The 18503-nt window shown below is 42.3% G+C and overlaps 1 protein-coding gene across 2 annotated transcripts in view; it reads left to right on the forward strand.

Annotated features, from left to right (window-relative positions):
- Positions 1 to 17521, forward strand: part of LOC115267050 (kinesin-like protein Klp98A) — a 146926-nt gene extending 129405 nt beyond the window's left edge. Inside the window, exons 5-10 of one of the 2 annotated variants that reach the window (XM_062846439.1) lie at positions 12533 to 12655; positions 12788 to 12910; positions 12976 to 13154; positions 13213 to 14306; positions 14373 to 14545; positions 15852 to 17521. In XM_062846439.1, coding sequence (XP_062702423.1) covers positions 12533 to 12655; positions 12788 to 12910; positions 12976 to 13154; positions 13213 to 14306; positions 14373 to 14545; positions 15852 to 16097 — 1938 coding nt within the window. In that variant the 3' untranslated portion in view covers positions 16098 to 17521. The remainder of the gene's footprint in view (positions 1 to 12532; positions 12656 to 12787; positions 12911 to 12975; positions 13155 to 13212; positions 14307 to 14372; positions 14546 to 15851) is intronic. The other variant, XM_062846440.1, reaches the window with a different exon arrangement.
- The last annotated feature ends 982 nt before the right edge of the window (positions 17522 to 18503 follow it).

Consider the following 18503-nt stretch of genomic DNA (forward strand, 5'->3'; position numbering starts at 1 on the left):
GTGAGTTGCTGTCAGTTCCACTTCCTCTATCGACTCGCCGTATACCACGAGGGTAATATCATCGGCGAAGCCGACCAGCTTTACGCCCGGTGGAAGTTTGAGCGTCAATACGCCATCATACGCCACGTTCCATAGTACCGGGCCCAAGATGGACCCCTGCGGTACCCCTGCGGTGATTTTGTAGCTCCTTTCGCCTTCCTCGGTGTCATAGATTAGCACTCTATTCTGGAAGTAGCTCTCCAATATCCGGCATAGGCTAACCGGGACTCCTAGGTGGTGTATTGCGCACTCAATGGCGGTCCAGCTTACGCTGTTGAAGCATTCTTAACGTCCAGCGTGACGACCGCGCAATAGCGGATTCCTGTTCGCTTCTTTTGGAGCGCTATCTCGGCCGTTTTGGTTACAGCCCTAATAGCGTCCACCGTCGATCGACCCTTCCGGAAGCCGAACTGGTTATCCGAGAGACCAGAGTCATCGGGTTTCTCGGTATAGACCATCAGCCTCGACAGAATGATGCGTTCCAACAGTTTTCCGGCGGTGTCCAGCAGGCAGATAGGTCTGTATGCCGACGGGTCGCCAGGTGGCTTCCCGGGTTTGGGCAGTAGAACCAATCTTTGCCTTTTCCACCTCTCCGGAAATTTGCCTCTGTCTAGGCACATCTGCATAGCCATTCTGAACATGTCGGGCTTAGCTTCGATGGCCGTCTTGATGGCTAATGTCGGGATACCGTCCGGACCCGGAGCCTTGTTCAACTTAAGCGACTTCGCTATTGCAATGAGTTCGTCGTTCGTCACCGGGGCTACTTCGCTATGGCCGGTTTGGCTATAGGGAACAGGGGCCCATGGTCTTGTATCGTGGCGCGGGAACAGCGTTTCCACGATCTTCTGCAGCATCACTGGGGAGCGCTCTGGGGGTGCTGACGCGCCCTTCGTTTTGGCCATCACCCCATGGGGTCGTGTTGGCTGCCTGGCAGAGATTTTCGAAGCACGCCCGCTTACGAGTCTTAATCTCTTTATTCAGTGCCAGTTTAGCCGTGTGTGGAATTTCTGAAGAGGACCAGCAGAGCCCACTGCTGGTCCCCCGCCACGCCTAGGCTTACTCCGCTTGAGCATTTCGTATGTGCCGGTGCTCGGTCACCTCCCGGTGCCAAAGGTGGTAAGTCCACACTGATGTGTGGATATGGTTCGCTTAGGAAAGAATCCTAGGCTCCCACCAAAACACGAATTTCGATAACATAATCTGTTGATTGATTCTAATTTGCGAATTTATACAAGTTGTTTTCAAAATTGCCTTTCATTAAAAAAATGTTACTGAACATGTTTAGGCAATCTAAATGCGGTGCATATCTTAAAATCTCCATATAATGGTACGTATGCCTTTGCGTGGCAGTAGTTTGACTGATTTCCCATGGAAAAACTTTCAATAATGCAAACTTAGACGTAATGAATGATGAGTTAAAGACTTTATATGTTGGTTCAAATACTAGTTTTATGTCCGATTGCTACCACATTTGCATTGTAACTTTTCCTTGATTTTTTCAACGAAATGTACCTTTCATTGTGAAACAAAACTCGCCCGAGAATAGTAAATGGACATGAAATCTTTTGTAAGCGAAATCGTTCTTGTTGAAATGCGGGTCCAGGGCAAACGAATACATATTGAAAGCAGCCTTTTTTGGTCAGCTTCAATGCCGGAATTTTATTTATCATTGCAAATTTAAACTTATTTTAATCCCTAATATAACTTACATTATAGTTTTTATCTGCTACTTCCAGACACAAACATCCCAACACTTTCACTTCTGCTATCCACTGCCTTCAATATTTTGCCCAGTTGTATATGCTAAGCTATGCCAATGCTGCCAGTTTCACAAAACTCAAATCCTTTCTTAACAGTTCTCATTTAGACGGTTGTTCAATCGGTCCGCAATAGCACCTAATAATTACAACCCTTAGAAACCACAACATGAAACATCTGGTGGACCAGTTGAGTATTTTTCGTTTAACAGAAATTTTCCTCCACCTGGAGCGCGAATCGAGTCGCCAATGCTGCCAGTTTCACAAAACTCAAATCCTTTCTTAACAGTTCTCATTTAGACGGTTGTTCAATCGGTCCGCAATAGCACCTAATAATTACTGTGGAGTTTAGGATTTCTCTGGGAAGGAATCACCCCTCACGTGCAGCACACACAACTTACCCAGGCTGACGTTGGTTCGCAAGTGGAAAGTGTGAGCGCGGTTGGGTGACGCCTGGAGTTGTTGCTACGCAAGCAGGGATCCTAACATTGTCTGCTTGACAGTTCGCATCACATTCAAATGCGCTATATCGCCTGCTGTGATCGTTCTCTTTATCACAGCTTTATTCAGTACATCTTATATCTCACATCCTTCTTCTACTCTAAAGAAGTTTTACACATTTTTAACATAAAATTGAATTTCCGTATCTCAATTTGGAGTATTTACTTACAATCATTCAACATAATTAACTGTTATATTACATCGTCACATACGTTGCAGCTGCTTCCATGGCTGCCGAATACAGTTTTCATTGTGAATGCTGCTGCTACTTTGTTTTCCAAAAAGATCGAACATTTTAGTACTTAATTGTAGGAATGATGTTTTCCGACGAGCAATGGTAGCTTGCACAGTGACGTCATCATTATCTCTCTTTTTTTTCCTCTCGTTCGAGGTAGCTCGATACAGGTGTCCTTGCTCTCAAAATTGTTTTGAGGGCAATGCTTAAAAATCATATGTGATTTTGTTGAAGTTTTGTTTGTAATGCAAGCCTCTATACTTGTAATATTTAAGAAAATTACCGCTTTGGTAATTCTGAAAAAAAAAACTTGCTCTTTGAGTCTTTATTCAATCTTATACCCGAATTTATTCCATTTCTCCATCGTTTAAATTCGAGATATCTGATAAAATACATCATATATAATCTATACATCTATCTATAGATAAAGATAATAAAGTATTGTCATTCATTGAAACACTAGCCACAGAAAACAAACTGCATCAACATAATCCTTCTTTTGGCTAGCCGACATTGACGACACCTTTTGATAAACGATTTATTGTAACCATTCGATCCCACATTTGCACAAATCAAAACTACGGGATTTTTCTAATATTTTTTTCGTACATTGCTAAGATTTATCGGTCACGACAAACAACAAGATGTAAGCTTCAGATCCGACATTTGCACGAAAGAAAACAACGCGACTTGCTAACCTAGCTTTTCGTCAGCGGACATTGCCGGGACTGTCCCTCCACGGCAAGCAACACGATGTAAGCTTCCGATCCGACATTTGCGCGAAGCAAAACAACGGAATCTTTCTAATCTAGCTTTTCGTCAGCGAACATTGTCGGAATTCTTCCTCCACGGCAAACAACATGCTGTAAGTTCCGATCCGACATTTGCATGATTGAAAACAACAGGATCGTTCTAACCTAACTTTTCGTCAGCGGACATTGCCGGGACTGTCCCTCCACGGCAAGCAACACGCTGTAAGCTTCCGATCCGACATTTGCGCGAAGCAAAACAACGGGATCTTTCTAACCTAGCTTTTCGTCAGCGGACATTGTCGGGATTCTTCCTCCACGCAAGCAACATGCTGTAAGCTTCCGATCCGACATTTGCACGATGCAAAACAACAGGATCTTTCTAACCTTGCTTTTCGGCAGCGGACATTGCCGGAGGTTTTCCCCCACGGCGAACAACACGCTGTAAGCATTCGATCCGACATTTGCATGATGCAAAACAACAGGATCTTTCTAACCTTGCTTTTCGTTGGCTGAACGGGCTCGTTTAGAAGTTAACCATCAATGTTAACTTCTTTTCCCGATCAGCCTAGATAGCTGTGTAGTGTCGGTAGCGGTTGTTTCAATTGGCTAAGAATAACACTACGGACCACCTGTTCCGGGGGTAAAAGTCCACCAAACAGTGAACCCCAATCCAAGGTGTCAGGCGACCCGTGCTGAGGGATGAATGGTTGAGGGGGTTTAAAATATGCTCGATCTTTAACGGAGCCCGTAACGTAGGTAGATCGCCTTTATGTGTTGCGTTACGGTTCAAGATCTACCAAACCGAACCCTAGTGACATCCAGTTTGTCAAGTTGGGGTAATGTGTTTTGGTAATAAGGATTCATGGTACAAAGTCCTTGTTACTGGTGACAGTTTCTAAAATTGCATTTATTCTGCCTTACTGATAGTTAAAGAATCGGACTTTGCCCACCCGAGACTACACTTGACGTCAGGAAAACCAACATGCTTTACGTATCTAACTGCGTACTAACCTATCAAGGACTGTTAAGTTCTGGTAATTCAAGGACTCACGTGCGTTCTTATTGTAGAACACATTCTCTAATTTGACAGAGTTTTACAACTAGCCCAAAGTCCCGGGTTTTTCTTTGTTGTCCTGGGACTAAACTAGAAGCAAGACATGGATGGGACTAGAGTTCCGATGCATGGATAAATATCAGTACCACCGTTTTGTTTTTCTCAGAATTCAAATAGATTGTGTTTGATTAGGGGCGCTCTTTCACTGGGATTTAAATCTCTATGATAACGGTACCTTTTCATCGCAATCGATTTCTTGCACCTCTGGGATACCAAAACAGGAACTGTACAGAAATCGATGCTTCATTGCCTCTCAATGACAATGGAGTAGTACGACATGCAATTGACCAATCCAAATTCCTGTGTGGTAGTGGTTTGTGTTCAGATTTCCCGTGTTAATCTATCTGTAAGAACTTTGTAAACATCTTTTGTTCTCACGTATATGGATAGGCTTGCATTAGGTTTCGTGAGACATTTTTTGGACAACTCAATACTAAGGATACGGGTAATGCCACAAAAGATCTAAATACTGGTCGCAGTGGCTCACCCGAACAGAAAAAAAAAAAAAAAACCTTGCTTTTCGGCAGCGGACATCGCCGGAGGTTTTCCCCCACGGCAAACAACACGCTGTAAGCACTCGATCCGACATTTGCGCGAAGCAAAACAACAGGATCTTTCTTACCTTGCTTTTCGGCAGCGGACATTGCCGGAGGTTTTCCCCCACGGCAAACAACACGCTGTAAGCATTCGATCCGACATTTGCATGATGCAAAACAACAATCTTTCTAACCTTGCTTTTCGGCAGCGGACATCGCCGGAGGTTTCCCCCACGGCAAACAACACGCTGTAAGCACTCGATCCGACATTTGCGCGAAGCAAAACAACAGGATCTTTCTTACCTTGCTTTTCGGCAGCGGACATTGCCGGAGGTTTCCCCCCACGGCAAACAACACACTGTAAGCATTCGATCCGACATTTGCACGATGCAAAACAACAGGATCTTTCTAACCTTGCTTTTCGGCAGCGGACATTGCCGGAGGTTTTCCCCCACGGCAAACAACACGCTGTAAGCACAAAATAACAGAATCACTATAGCTTTTCCTTACCAGTTACTGCTGCTGGTTTATTTTGCTCGTGTTTTATTTCTTCCTCAATAATTGTCCAAGCACAAAAAATCATCCGGAAGCATGCACCATCCGGAGCCCACGATGAATATCACACTACATTTTTCACTTTTTTTTTTTTGGGTTGTCGTAATTTTCTCACTTTCGCATGCAAATTGAAGAGTGATTCCTCCCAGCAAAATAATAAATTGGTTCGATTTTTTTTCGCGATTGAACGAAAAACTGGTAGGAATTCGCCAATGTGGAGTTTAGGATTTCTCTGGGAAGGAATCACCCCTCACGTGCAGCACACACAACTTACCCAGGCTGACGTTGGTTCGCAAGTGGAAAGTGTGAGCGCGGTTGGGTGACGCCTGGAGTTGTTGCTACGCAAGCAGGGATCCTAACATTGTCTGCTTGACAGTTCGCATCACATTCAAATGCGCTATATCGCCTGCTGTGATCGTTCTCTTTATCACAGCTTTATTCAGTACATCTTATATCTCACAATTACAACCCTTAGAAACCACAACATGAAACATCTGGTGGACCAGTTGAGTATTTTTCGTTTAACAGAAATTTTCCTCCACCTGGAGCGCGAATCGAGTCGTCTGGGACACTCTCAATACGCCAAAATTACTAATGTCGCTACCTGCACGACGGTTTATCAAATCTTTTGTTTTTATTCATGAATTTCAACATTATAGGACACGTTCAACTTGTGAAAGAAGCGTTCAATGCTGTTCAAACAACGACGCATAACCACGTCCGCTGGGTTTCTTTTTAAGGAGTCGCAACAAGCACTATTTGCTGTGGTTGTCGCAAGCCGTACGAACATGAATACACGTGAGCATCCTGCAGATTCTCGTCAAATTAAAGAAATGAATTCCTTTACAATACCGACGGTAGTCCAAACGCGTCTGAAATTGCGCACACAAGTCCATGTATGCGGATTTATGAATATTGAGTAGCCACTTCTCGAGCTTCGATCTGCATCTTCTGACGGTAATCCACATACATAAGATGCCCTTCAATACGAGCACTCCTCAACCAAAAGCCCAACCACGTGCATAACGTCTGGATTTTTTTAAATTTATCGACGATACTTCAATCACTCCGATGTCACTGTTCGTGTGTGGCTTTTTCCATTCTCTCCCGGCGGAACTCCAATCGCGCTGGATCTTCACACAAGTCCATGTGTGGCTCTTTTCACTTCCCCCCGGCGGAATTCCAATCGCGCCGGATCCTCACACAAGTCCATGTGTGGGTTTTCCATTTTTTTCAATCACCACTCATAACCTCTCTTGCTCTTCAGCGTTATTGCACAATCAAATAGCATTACTTTACGAGTAAAAATCACTTCCACCAAATATGCTTACCATTTAGCTTATATTGGAATATGTTTTCGGCCTTCACAATTTATTTGCTCTTAAAACTTTAAGCAGTAAACCTGGCAGGATCACCAATGTAAATTTCTGTACTACAGTTTCGGCCGATTGCCGCAAAATTGCCTCCAGCCTGTTTTGAATGACACGTGCTTGCCGCCCGGTTGCTGCGATGCGAAAGAGGGCGATCGTCGGCGGCGCGGTCTCTCCTGTCCGACCGGCTCGAGTTTTCGTGTCGCTGACGACCGACGACGTGCGCGTCGCGACGCCGCGAAGTCGCGATGTCTGATGGAGCGCGAATATTGCGGTTACACTGAAAAATATTTAAACCCAAAGAATAAGTTCTAAAAACTCAAATTTGGCTTAACAGCTTATAGTTTTTACTCAGCATTGGGTTGTTTTCTCCCTCACCCCACACGAATGTTGTCAAAAACGAAGAGAAAAGCACCGACATATCCGTGCGGCTCCGTGGAAGAAGCCAAATTTGGGTTATCTTAACTAAACCCAAATTTGCGTCAAATAAGGCTTCCGCTGGGTGAAAATAACTTACCACTGGGTGAAAATTTTTGCAGCGATCAAATGAGATTTACCTAGTGACCACTATCGCTGTTTGACGCTGTTGTAATTTCGGGAATAGTGGAATCGTAGCAGAGTAAAACAACGTGCTTCACCTTTGCTTTGTTGCACACGAATGACTTTTTATTTGACACAAAAGATACGGAGGAAGTGGTCAATGACATTGATGTTCTCCAGAGGGGTAATACAGTGAATACATTATAATGCGAACTTTATATGCGTCAAAAGAACTTAAATTTGGGTTGATTTGTAGTTCCGTGTAGGTCGCGGTGTTCGATGGTGCGCGAATACTGACGATTCGCATCTCTGCGCATAGGGTGCTAAACTGGTATGCCACAACTGGGATTCCATATGGAACTTGGGAATTCATCTAGAATATGGGAGCTCATTTGAAAACCGGTATCTAATTCAAAATCAGGGAACTCATTTGAAATCTGGGATCTCATTTGAATTCTGGAATCTCATCAAAAATCTGGGATCCTCTCTGGAATCAGGGAACTAACCTGGAATCTAGAATCTAATCTGAAATCTTGGAATTCATTTGGCTTTTGGGATCTTGTCTAGGATCTGGGAACTCATCTAGAATCCGGGATCTCATCGACATTTTAAGATTTAATCTGGGATTTAATGCATAGACGTGTGCGCCGCCGCGCCGCGCCGCCGTCGCCGACGATTTTTTCACGCCGTCGCCGCCAGTTAAATTGACCCGGCGCGCCGCTGTTCATATTTTTCCACGCCGCCGAATAAAAATTCCCACGCCGATGAGAAAACGACAAAGTTGTTTTTCTCGCCAACACTTCACGAACCACATATTTAAACTTAACAGCAATTTTTAAACAGTTTCTATTGTTTTTTCTCCTGCATATTAGGTGTATTTTCTAAAGTTCTTGTTGTATATTGTTTGAAACATTTTTATGTGATTTACTTTAGTGATTTCTTACAGCTATATTTTGAAGATCCTCGTTTATTTTATTTCAAGTACTGAGCGAGTCTCTTGTTAATCATAACGAATTATCAACAAAATTCTTGGCAGTGATCTAATTAGGTTCACAAACACATCCTCCTACATATTCTTTGCTTATCTTTTGGAAGATTTTAATTGCAATTTACGAATGACATCCTTGAAGACATATATTCTACGCAATCTTCAGAAATTCCTATAAAGGACCCTCCAGAAATTTCACCATGAATTCTTCTAAAAAAAAACTCCATGCTTGAGAAACTCCCCCTTGAATTATTTCAAAAAAAATCTCCGGGATTTTTTTCAGGAAACCATTCATTCAGAAATTTCTCCAAGGATTCTTCAGAAAAATTCGAATGTTCCTTCAGAAATATTTTTTTGAGGTGTTTCAAGTTCCTCCATAAATTTTCCAAAGAATTTTTATGGAATTTCTGAAATGGCTCCATTGATTTATAAGGAATTCCATAAATAAGGTCACGCAAAAATGTCCATTGTCAAATTCCACCCTCCACCCCCGTCTCTTCTATGGCACACTGTTTGTATAGGACTCCTCTGAGATTATCACACTCTTCGGAACCCCTCGTTCCTCAAAGTGTGGCGTAACTTATGGACGTTCGTCCTTCAGAAATAACTCCAGGAGTTGGGTATATTTACACAGTTGTCCCAGGGTTCTTTCAGGAATTCCTCTATCGGATACTCTGAAAATTTTTTTAGGGCTTCTTCTATAATTTTTTTTATTGAGTGTCTCCAGAAATTCTTCCATGATTTTGTTTCTGATACAGAGTTTCCGGAATTTCTTTAGCAACTCTTTCTAGAGTTATTTCGGAAAATTCCTTGGGATTCTTTCACATAATGTTAAGGAATTAGATAAGCAATTCATTCTAAAATTCCTCCAAAGATTCTTCCAGAAATTCCTCCATGGATTCCATCAGCCTACTAAAGGATTCCATCTTAAATATCACTAAAGACTCCTTCTGTAGTTTAAGGATTTTTCGAGAATGTCAGTAAGAAATTACCTTAAACATTTTTCCATGATTTCTTCCAAGGAATCTCTTGGAAAATACCATCAGAGGTTAAGAAGAAAGCCTAGAAATGCCTGGACGGTTTCTCTTTGGAATGCCTCCTTCAGTTCTTTCAGAAATATTTCAAGGGATTCCTATGGAGATTCCTACGAGTTATTCTTGGAGGATTATCTGAAATAATTTCTATAGACAATTCCTGACAAAATTTAATTTCATTGAGACCATTTCAGAAATAATCGTTGGAGGAGCTCTTGGGAAAGTCCTTGGAGGAGCTCCTGAGATCCACCACAAAAGTTCTCCTTCTGATAAAATCGCTGAAGGAATTTTTAAAGAACATCCTTGAGGAATTTCTGAATTAAATCATGAAGAAGTTTCTGAAAGAATCCTTGAAAACAATTCATCGGGAATTCTTGCAAAAATAAATAACCTGGAAAACTGGAGATTGCTGTGCAGTAATTCCAAGAAGAGATATTCTTGAGATATTTCTGAAGAAACGTCAAGAAATAATTCCTGAAGTGATTTCTAAAGGAACTTCTGAAAGAATCTTTGGAGAGATTTTTTAAGGATTGCCGGAAAAAGAATCCATGAAGGAAGGTTTCTATAAACGTCTAGAGAAGTTTGCGGTCCCACCCGTGGAGGAATATCTGAGGATCTTCCAGGAAGCCCCCTGGAGGAGCTTCCAGAAGAATATGTTGAAAATTTTCTGGAGAAATTCCTGAAGAAACGCATGAAAGAATTCTTAGATTCCTGCTGGACATTCCTGAAATGAACCCTAACAGAACTCCAAAGAAAATCATATTTTACCATAACAGCACTGGTCTAAAATAAGTTTTAGAAAATAATACCCTAAGAAGAGACGTGCAACGTTGCGAATTTCACTCGAGAGGAATCCTTTATAAATTTCCTGATAAACGTCCTCAAGAATTCTCTCTTACATTTATAGCATACTTCTTGCAAGTATAGTTTTTCTTGAAATCTCTGATTTACATACGTTTACACCTTTCACAAAAAATAGATGAAAATTGTACTCAAGTACAGGAAACAAATTATTCTGTATTAATATTTTCTAGCATTTCACAAAAAAATAAGGTCACGCCGATTACGCCGCCGCCGCCGCCGCCGAAAAGGGCGAACGGCGTGGCGCCGGCGTCGCCGCCGCCGCTGCCTCAATTTGCTATACACGCCGCCGCCGGTGAAAACTGCGTCGGCGCACACGTCTAATAATGCAAAGCAAGGAATAAATTTGTTAAGGAATAAATTATTCTTAAATTATTCAAAATTTAATTTCAAAGTACCGTGGGGTGCCCTAATTTCGTGCGGGCCCAAACTTCGTTAACTTCTGACATCTAGGAGCATTATTATTTAATTAACAGCGGAATCATCCAAAATTTGCTATAATCTCAAAACTCAACACAATTTACAAAAATATAAATGAAAAAGTTGATATATGTCAAAGTTTGAAAAATAAATTGCAAATGTATGCAAAAAGCAGATGCCATATTCAGAGATACGAGAAAAGCAACACTCACAGAAGTTAGCAAGTATTTCGATCTCTAGCGAAAGTAAATATTCCAATTTATGTTTGATTATTTCAATTCAATATGTTTTATTATAACACGCAATAAAATTACTTAAAAATGTTGTTTTCTTATTTTGTTTCAACATTTACGTTGTTGGCGAAATAAGGAACTCACAATTTGTATGGGTCTCTAATTTCGTGCACTCTTTTTTATAACTTTGTTTTAGGGGTTCATGTGTACTTGTAGCCATCGCATGATTCGGTTATTAATAATAGTTATAATAACTATTTTAATTGGATTAAAATTAGCTAGGGACTGCTCATAAACTACGTAGAAAGTAAAAAAATAAACAAATTGTAGGAATACAAAGTAAGTTCGGGATGATTTTATTTACCCAAACATTGGGAGTAGTAGCTTACAGCCGCTAGTTCCATTGAAGCAAATTATTGCCGTAAGCCTTATTGCCAGAACACAAATTTAGAAGACGACACTTTACTAGAACTAACCTCCCGAGGAATGTGCCTAAATTATGTGACATAATAGAAAGGTAAAAAGCTACAATTAGGCACAACAATGAATTGATTCGCATTACTGACTATTAGTAAAGTTAGTGGACATTTGATTCAAATAACAAACATTATATTGTTTGATTGAGATGTCAATTAAAAAGCAAAACAAACGTCAAAAATAATAACCCTTAAAACTACAGATTTTTGGAAATCTTAATGTAAACATCCGGGACGAACATGGGAAACAGCAAATATTTACACATATTTTGTCACAGACATCGATTTTATCTTCATGTTATGGGTTCATGGGTATTATACGAGTATGCTGCGTTTTGAATATTAACACATTTAGGCGAATTCTACGTCTTTTAGAGTGAGCGAAATTTAGACCCATTTTGAACGAAATTTGGAACCCGTGCACGAAGCACTTTCGAACAAATCGAAACTAATGATGTAACTATCTTGTATAATTAATGTGAAGTTGCCTAATTTATATTTTTCATGAGAGCTACAGTGCCAGCACTAAATATTATTGAAGAAAATAATCTCATATACTTTATGGTAAAATTTCAGCAGCTTATCAAACTTTGAGAAATCTTAAGTGCACGAAATATGGTCACCTCACGGTATGTACTTGGTTGACACTACTTCTGTCCTGTAAATTCCTTCGACCTTTTAAGCTTGCTGTAATAAGTTTGCAAAACTATCTATCACAAAGAAGACCGATCGTGATTTGGAATGCGACAAACAGTTTTAAATCTGTCTAGAGGACTTTTACAGTTTCAATGACTTCCTCATTCAACGCTTGTATGTTTCTGTTCCACTTGAAGTCCTATTCTGAACCATAATGCTCGGTAACTTTCGAATCGGTCAACGGTCCTAATTAGATTACACTCAGCTTTCCCATGTTACCCTTCTGGACGTGTCATCGTCGCGGCACTCTGCCTTATCGATCCTTATCCCTTAGTATATTGTGTTACCTTCGCTATTTATGCATATAAGTTCATTGCCGTTTACGTTTGTTATATAATTTTTATTTTTTCGTTTCCCTTTTTTTCCTTTATATTATTGCCCTTTTCCCGCCGACGCAAACGCCACCTTCACCCGCCTCACTGTAGGTGGACATTTTAGTTAGACAGCTATCGGCCCTGCAAACGCAGCTAGACACCAAGAAGCGCGACTTCTACGAGTACGTGGCCAAAGAGCTCCAAGAGCTGCAGGACTGCGGCAAGCTGGACGAGGTAGTGCTTGATTTGTTTGTTTTAGTTAGTTTTGAGTTTTGCTAAATTATGTTATGTTTTGAATATGGTTGTTGGATAATATCAGCCACAATATGTATATGTTATTCTATTTGTTCTAATTGCTATTATCAGGCCAGTATTGAACTAATCCAGAAGGCACCTCAGACAGAGGACTACTCGGAAATCTTGCTGCTGATTTCCAAATCCTTGGACAACTACTCTGCACAATACATCCGAGAGTACATCCGAAGGAATGTAAGAGTGATCAATTCGAAAGATTTTAGGCCTTATCCACCTCACGTCTATGTACTTATTTTCAGCGCGAAGAGCTCGATAAATACGAACGGGAATTGGGCGAGAAAGAATCTCAACTGGAGCAGAGTACGCGTAAGATTGCCGATCTAGACCAAAAGATCGACGAACTGGAACGCCAAAATCAGGAACTATTACAGCAACGTACCCAACTGGAAATGGAAGAAATGCAGAAAAAGAAACAGTCGTAAGTTTAATGATTCCTCATATATACGTATACCATTGCTCATTCCTAACGTTTGCAGCATGACCCTGAACCTGTCGCGGACCACGGACTCCAACGCTCAAACAGATCCCAACTCTTCCGAAGCGCTACAGATGGTAGCGAGTAACTCCACGGCTCGTACTCTGGAAACCTGTGATACCTTCCATACGGCCAATTCGGACTGTTCGTTCGTATCGGCACTGAATACTCCGGCCTTGGAAGCGCTAAACCACCTGATTCCGACGCCCAGTTCAACTGAAGGAACAGAATCTGGAGCGGATCATGAGTCGGACTACTACGAGGAACCGGGACACGCGCAAGGCATGAGCGACAGTGGCGTCAGCTTCGAGACGAATAAGCTCGGAGAGGGTGGCAAGTTGTCGAATGGTGGGAAGCTACTGTTCCGATCGGATGACCACTGTTTGCTGTTGACGTCATCGACACCCAACTCGAAGTACGTAAATAAGACACTGATCGTGAATGGAGGAGGTAGCATAGAGATCAGCGGAGAAGAAGTCGTGCGCGCATCAACGAGTGATGAGTCGGATGAGAACTCGGATCATGGAAAAGGTGGTAGCGGGAACCGATGTCGCGGGAACAAAAACAGTGTGCGAACGGAGATTTTCGATATCCGACACGGGATTCATCCGCTGAGAGTCAACAGCCGCAGCGGAGAAGAAGAGGAAGGCGACGATGAAGACGATGAGAGACATTCGCATGCAAGCTCGCTGGATAACAGCTCGATAACATCGTCCACGGCCAACTTGATCTTGTGTGAGATGAACCTGCTGAGGGAGAGCATAGCGACGAAGAAGGCGGAGATTATGAAGATACTGGAGACAAACGGCGACAAGACGAACCTGAACGGGAAAATCAGTGAGCTGCAGGATCTTCAAAAGAGAATAATGCAACTGGAGATCAAGGTGCAGGACGTCGAGAAGAATTGTCTGTCTGATGAGGGGGGATTAGACTCGGTTCGGGATTTGCCGGGCAGTTTTACCGACAGCGACGACAGCCGGATAAACTCGTGCATCTATCCGGACTATCTGAGGCATCGAGCACAGACCAGTATTTATGCGACGAGCGTGGCGCGATCGTTGCCGTCATTCGAAAGCGCGTCGGTCGAAAGAATGCGTAAGTTGGCTGTTGAATGTAGGAATTGCAAGGAAAGCTACAAATCAGATTTTATATTCCAAACAGGTTCAGAGCATTTCATCAATATACCTACCTATATTATTCGAGGGGCCGGAAAACAGACCCACTACGAGTACGAGGTAAAGCTAAACCTGCCGGACGATCGATGGACGCTACTCAGGCGATACAGCAGGTTTCGGGAGCTGCACCTCAAAATGAAAAAGGAGTATGGCGAGAAGGTAAGATTGCTTTTTGTTTCCTTCTAGGCTTTCAGATTCAAGCAAGAGACAAGCTAGAGAGAAGCTTTTCAAGCTTCCGGAGAGAAGTTTTCCAAGCTTCCGGAGAGAAGCGCACTAAGCTTCTGGAGATAAACTGTCCAAGCTTCCGGAGAGGAGAGAAGCTGTCCAAACTTCCGAAGAGAAACTTCCAAGCTTCCGGAGAGAAGCTTTCCAAGCTTCCGGAGAGAAGCTTCTGCAGAGAAGCTTCCCAAGCTTCCGGAGAGAAGCTTTCCGAGCTTCCGGAGAGAAGCTTTCCAAGCTTCCGGAGAGAAGCTTTCCAAGCTTCCGGAGAGAAGCTTTCCAAGCTTCCGGAGAGAAGCTTTCCAAGCTTGCAGAGAGAAGCTTTCCAAGCTTCCAGGGAGAAGCTTTCCAAGCTTCCAGGGAGAAGCTTTCCAAGCTTCCAGGGAGAAGCTTTCCAAGCTTCCAGAGAGAAGCTTTCCAAGCTTCCAGATAGAAGCTTTCCAAACTTCCGGAGAGAAGCTTTCCAAGCTTCCGGAGAGAAGCTTTCCAAGCTTCCGGAGAGAAGCTTTCCAAGCTTCCGGAGAGAAGCTTTCCAAGCTTCCGGAGAGAAGCTTTCCAAGCTTCCGGAGAGAAAGCTTTCCAAGCTTCCAGAGAGAAAGCTTTCCAAGCTTCCGGATTGAAAGCTTTCCAAGCTTCCGGAGAGAAAGCTTTCCAAGCTTCCGGAGAGAAGCTTTCCAAACTTCCGGAGAGAAGCTTTCCAAGCTTCCGGAGAGAAGCTTTCCAAGCTTCCGGAGAGATTTACAAGTTTACAAATCCGGAAGATTTACAAGCTTCCGGAAAAAAAGTTTCCAAGCTTCCGGAAAGAAGGTTTCCAAGCTATCCGAGTGAAGCATACTAAGCTTCCAAAGATATGGTTTCCAAGCTTCCGGAGGGAAGCTTTCCAAACTTCCGGAGAGAAGCTTTCCAAACTTCCGGAGAGAAGCTTTCCAAACTTCCAGAGAGAAGCTTTCCAAGCTTCCGTAGAGAAGCTTTCCAATTTTCCATAGAGAAGCTTTCCAAGCTTCCGGAGAGAAGCTTTCCAAGCTTCCGTAGAGAAGCTTTCCAAGCTTCCGGAGAGAAAGCTTTCCAAGCTTCCGGAGAGAAAGCTTTCCAAGCTTCCGGAGAGAAGCTTTTCAAGCTTCCGGAGAGAAGCTTTCCAAGCTTCTGGAGAGAAGTTTTCCAAGCTTCCAGGCAGCATCATGTTAAGCATCCTAAAATGATTCTAAGTACACATTTGAATTTTTATCATCATATTTTCTACTCGCAGATAACCAACATCCCATTCCCGCGCCGGGAGCTGTTCGCATCGAACACGGAATCGGTGGCGAAAACTCGCCGCCGCCAGCTTGAAACCTACCTGAGGCGGCTGCTGGTGGTATGTTCTAAAATACCGCATAGCCCCATCTACGAAGGCGAAGGACGACCGGGCCTAACCAAGATTACCCTGATAGAGTTGCACGCGGGCTTTTTCAAGAAGGGTTTGTTCGAAACGGGCAAGCATGGAACCGGCTAGAACCGGTGGACGGGTGGTTGAAGTAATAGTGTTTGACTTCCGGTTTTGTTTGTCGGATTTTGTTTTTTTGAACGGTGGAAGCAAACAAAAAGTAAGGCTGATTTTTGTAGATAAACGAGCGATTTGCGAAGTTATAGAGTAATGACGTAGCTGGAAGGCGTTCTCCCAGTTCGTTTTCGATTTAAGCAGATTTTATTTATTGTAAATGACGAGCAGATTTATTAGGCGTTATAGCTATAGTGAGATTGATTAAGATAGGAAGAGAGTGACACCAAACTTGAAGCAACAGCAGGAATATCGACGACAATAAACCCCGCAACATGGTGAAAGGACAGGATCCTTCCCTGCTACTACAACACATATGGCTGCTGCACGATCTCTTGTTCAACTGGGAATTGCATTTTACGTTGACAGAGATTGCCACTCCCCAAGGAAAAAGGTAGGAGACGTTTTGTAGTGAAAATGATAAAAGGCTTGATCCAGTTTTGTTCGTTATGCAAAACCGCGAATCCAAAGCCTAATGATGAAGTAGTAAAAACAAATTATATTTATGGCTTACGAGTCAATTTTTTCATATACCTTCTATGTTCATTTGAGTACTGAATTGTTAGTCATCTTTCACATGATCCCCCATAATCACAATTTGCCTTTACGTAACCCACAAAGACATATTCTGAATAGTTTCACGTGACCTACCCATACATACGTACGTACACAATACACACATATTTAGGAACACTAGCTGTGATTTTTCAATTTGACTCCCGACTATCGTGATAGTCCTGTTATCTCATTAACTTTCATTGGAGCGATCGACAGCCGGGAAGAACTGCATGAGAGTGGATCGATCATGATTTAGCGCATACAAAGACCTGAAACACAAAACATATTGATTATGATAGGTAGTATTTGTAGATACGGAACATGTTTCTTAATCAAAATTGGATTGCATCTTGCTACTGGAGCTCGTTGGGAAGATCTCGAGACGACATACGTGCAAGCATATAATAGTCAAAAATAGGAAAAAATGTCAAATACAGAGCTTGTTCGGACTTAAACAATATAACAGTGTAAGATTTAGGATACAAACGTAAGTGTTGACAACCCTTGTTCTTTGAATGTAGTGACCTAAATATAAACTTATTGGAACAACAAATGACAGGTATTCATCTTTTAGAGGAAATAGAAATGGTCGTCTAGCAATGCAACAATCCTTGAGAAATTAGCTAGAATAAATACCGAAAGAAACGAAACTACAAGTAATACGTGGCAATATAGGATATTTGATGTTAAAATCAAATTAATATAGCAAATTTACAAATCAAACAAGTTGGGCGCATCATGTGGTCGAGTTTTGTACTCACCATTTGTAAATCATACACATCACTCATGAGAATAAACTTAGATTCGAAAGATCGATGAAAGCCTTGGCTGCATTGAATGTTATTATCTAAAACTACCGAACACTTCTAATAGTCCTAATAATGATCTAAGGTGTGCGTGATGGTAAGGTACGCTTGAGTAAATGTAAATACTTGGTGACGCTTAAAGGTCTTAACCTTCCGTAACTCGCGCGGTTGACTACCTGCGTCAGCACCACGCTAATGCTGACTACAAAAAGCGAGATTTTTTCAACGTGTTGTACAAAATACAACAGCGCGATCGCTCGAGGGTTAAGTTCACTCAAGACTATTCTTGTGGCCGTGAAATCACCGTGAAACGATCTAGCAATCGTCGACACTTTCGTCAACGCCATCGCCGTCGTCGTAGAAAGCGCCCGATCGTAAGCTCGTGAGCACGTTCTTTTAAACCTTGCATGCAAGTGATTTAGTACACACAAAAGCGCTAGCGTAGACCACAACCACACAAGAGAGGGCCATAGTTTGGAAAGGGGAAGAACAAGGAAGGCTGGTCGGACGTGACCATGGAAATTAATTAGGTTCTCGAATTGATTCAGGCCATGATTATCCTAGGTTATCAAATTGATTAAATGTTGAATATATAGTCCTTGTTGATTTTTTAATGTGTTAGATAGTGATCGGAAAGTTCAAGTACATTTTACGTTCCGTTCAGTTCCGTCCTTTCGTGGTCCGTCTTGTTGTAAAATCCGTCTTCCAAAACGGAATGTAATTGAAGTGGTTGGGGAGTCTTTGCCCGTGATGAGAACAGGATGAGTTCTGGGATATCGGTCGATTGAGGGATTTTGTTGGTTATGTCCGTGTGGCTTCCGCTATTGAGGTAAAGTCCTTCTATGATGATTCTGTTCGCGTGTTCCTGCGCAGTGTTGATTATTCAAAGGCTGACTCTTTGATCAGTATCTAGCTGGGCATCGTAGAAAACGACGGGTGGTCCTTCTAGGAGGTATCGCTTAAGCCACTTGTATAAAATCTGGGCCGGAAACAAGAA

This window comes from Aedes albopictus, chromosome 1, assembly GCF_035046485.1.
Source record: "Aedes albopictus strain Foshan chromosome 1, AalbF5, whole genome shotgun sequence".
NCBI lineage: Eukaryota > Metazoa > Arthropoda > Insecta > Diptera > Culicidae > Aedes > Aedes albopictus.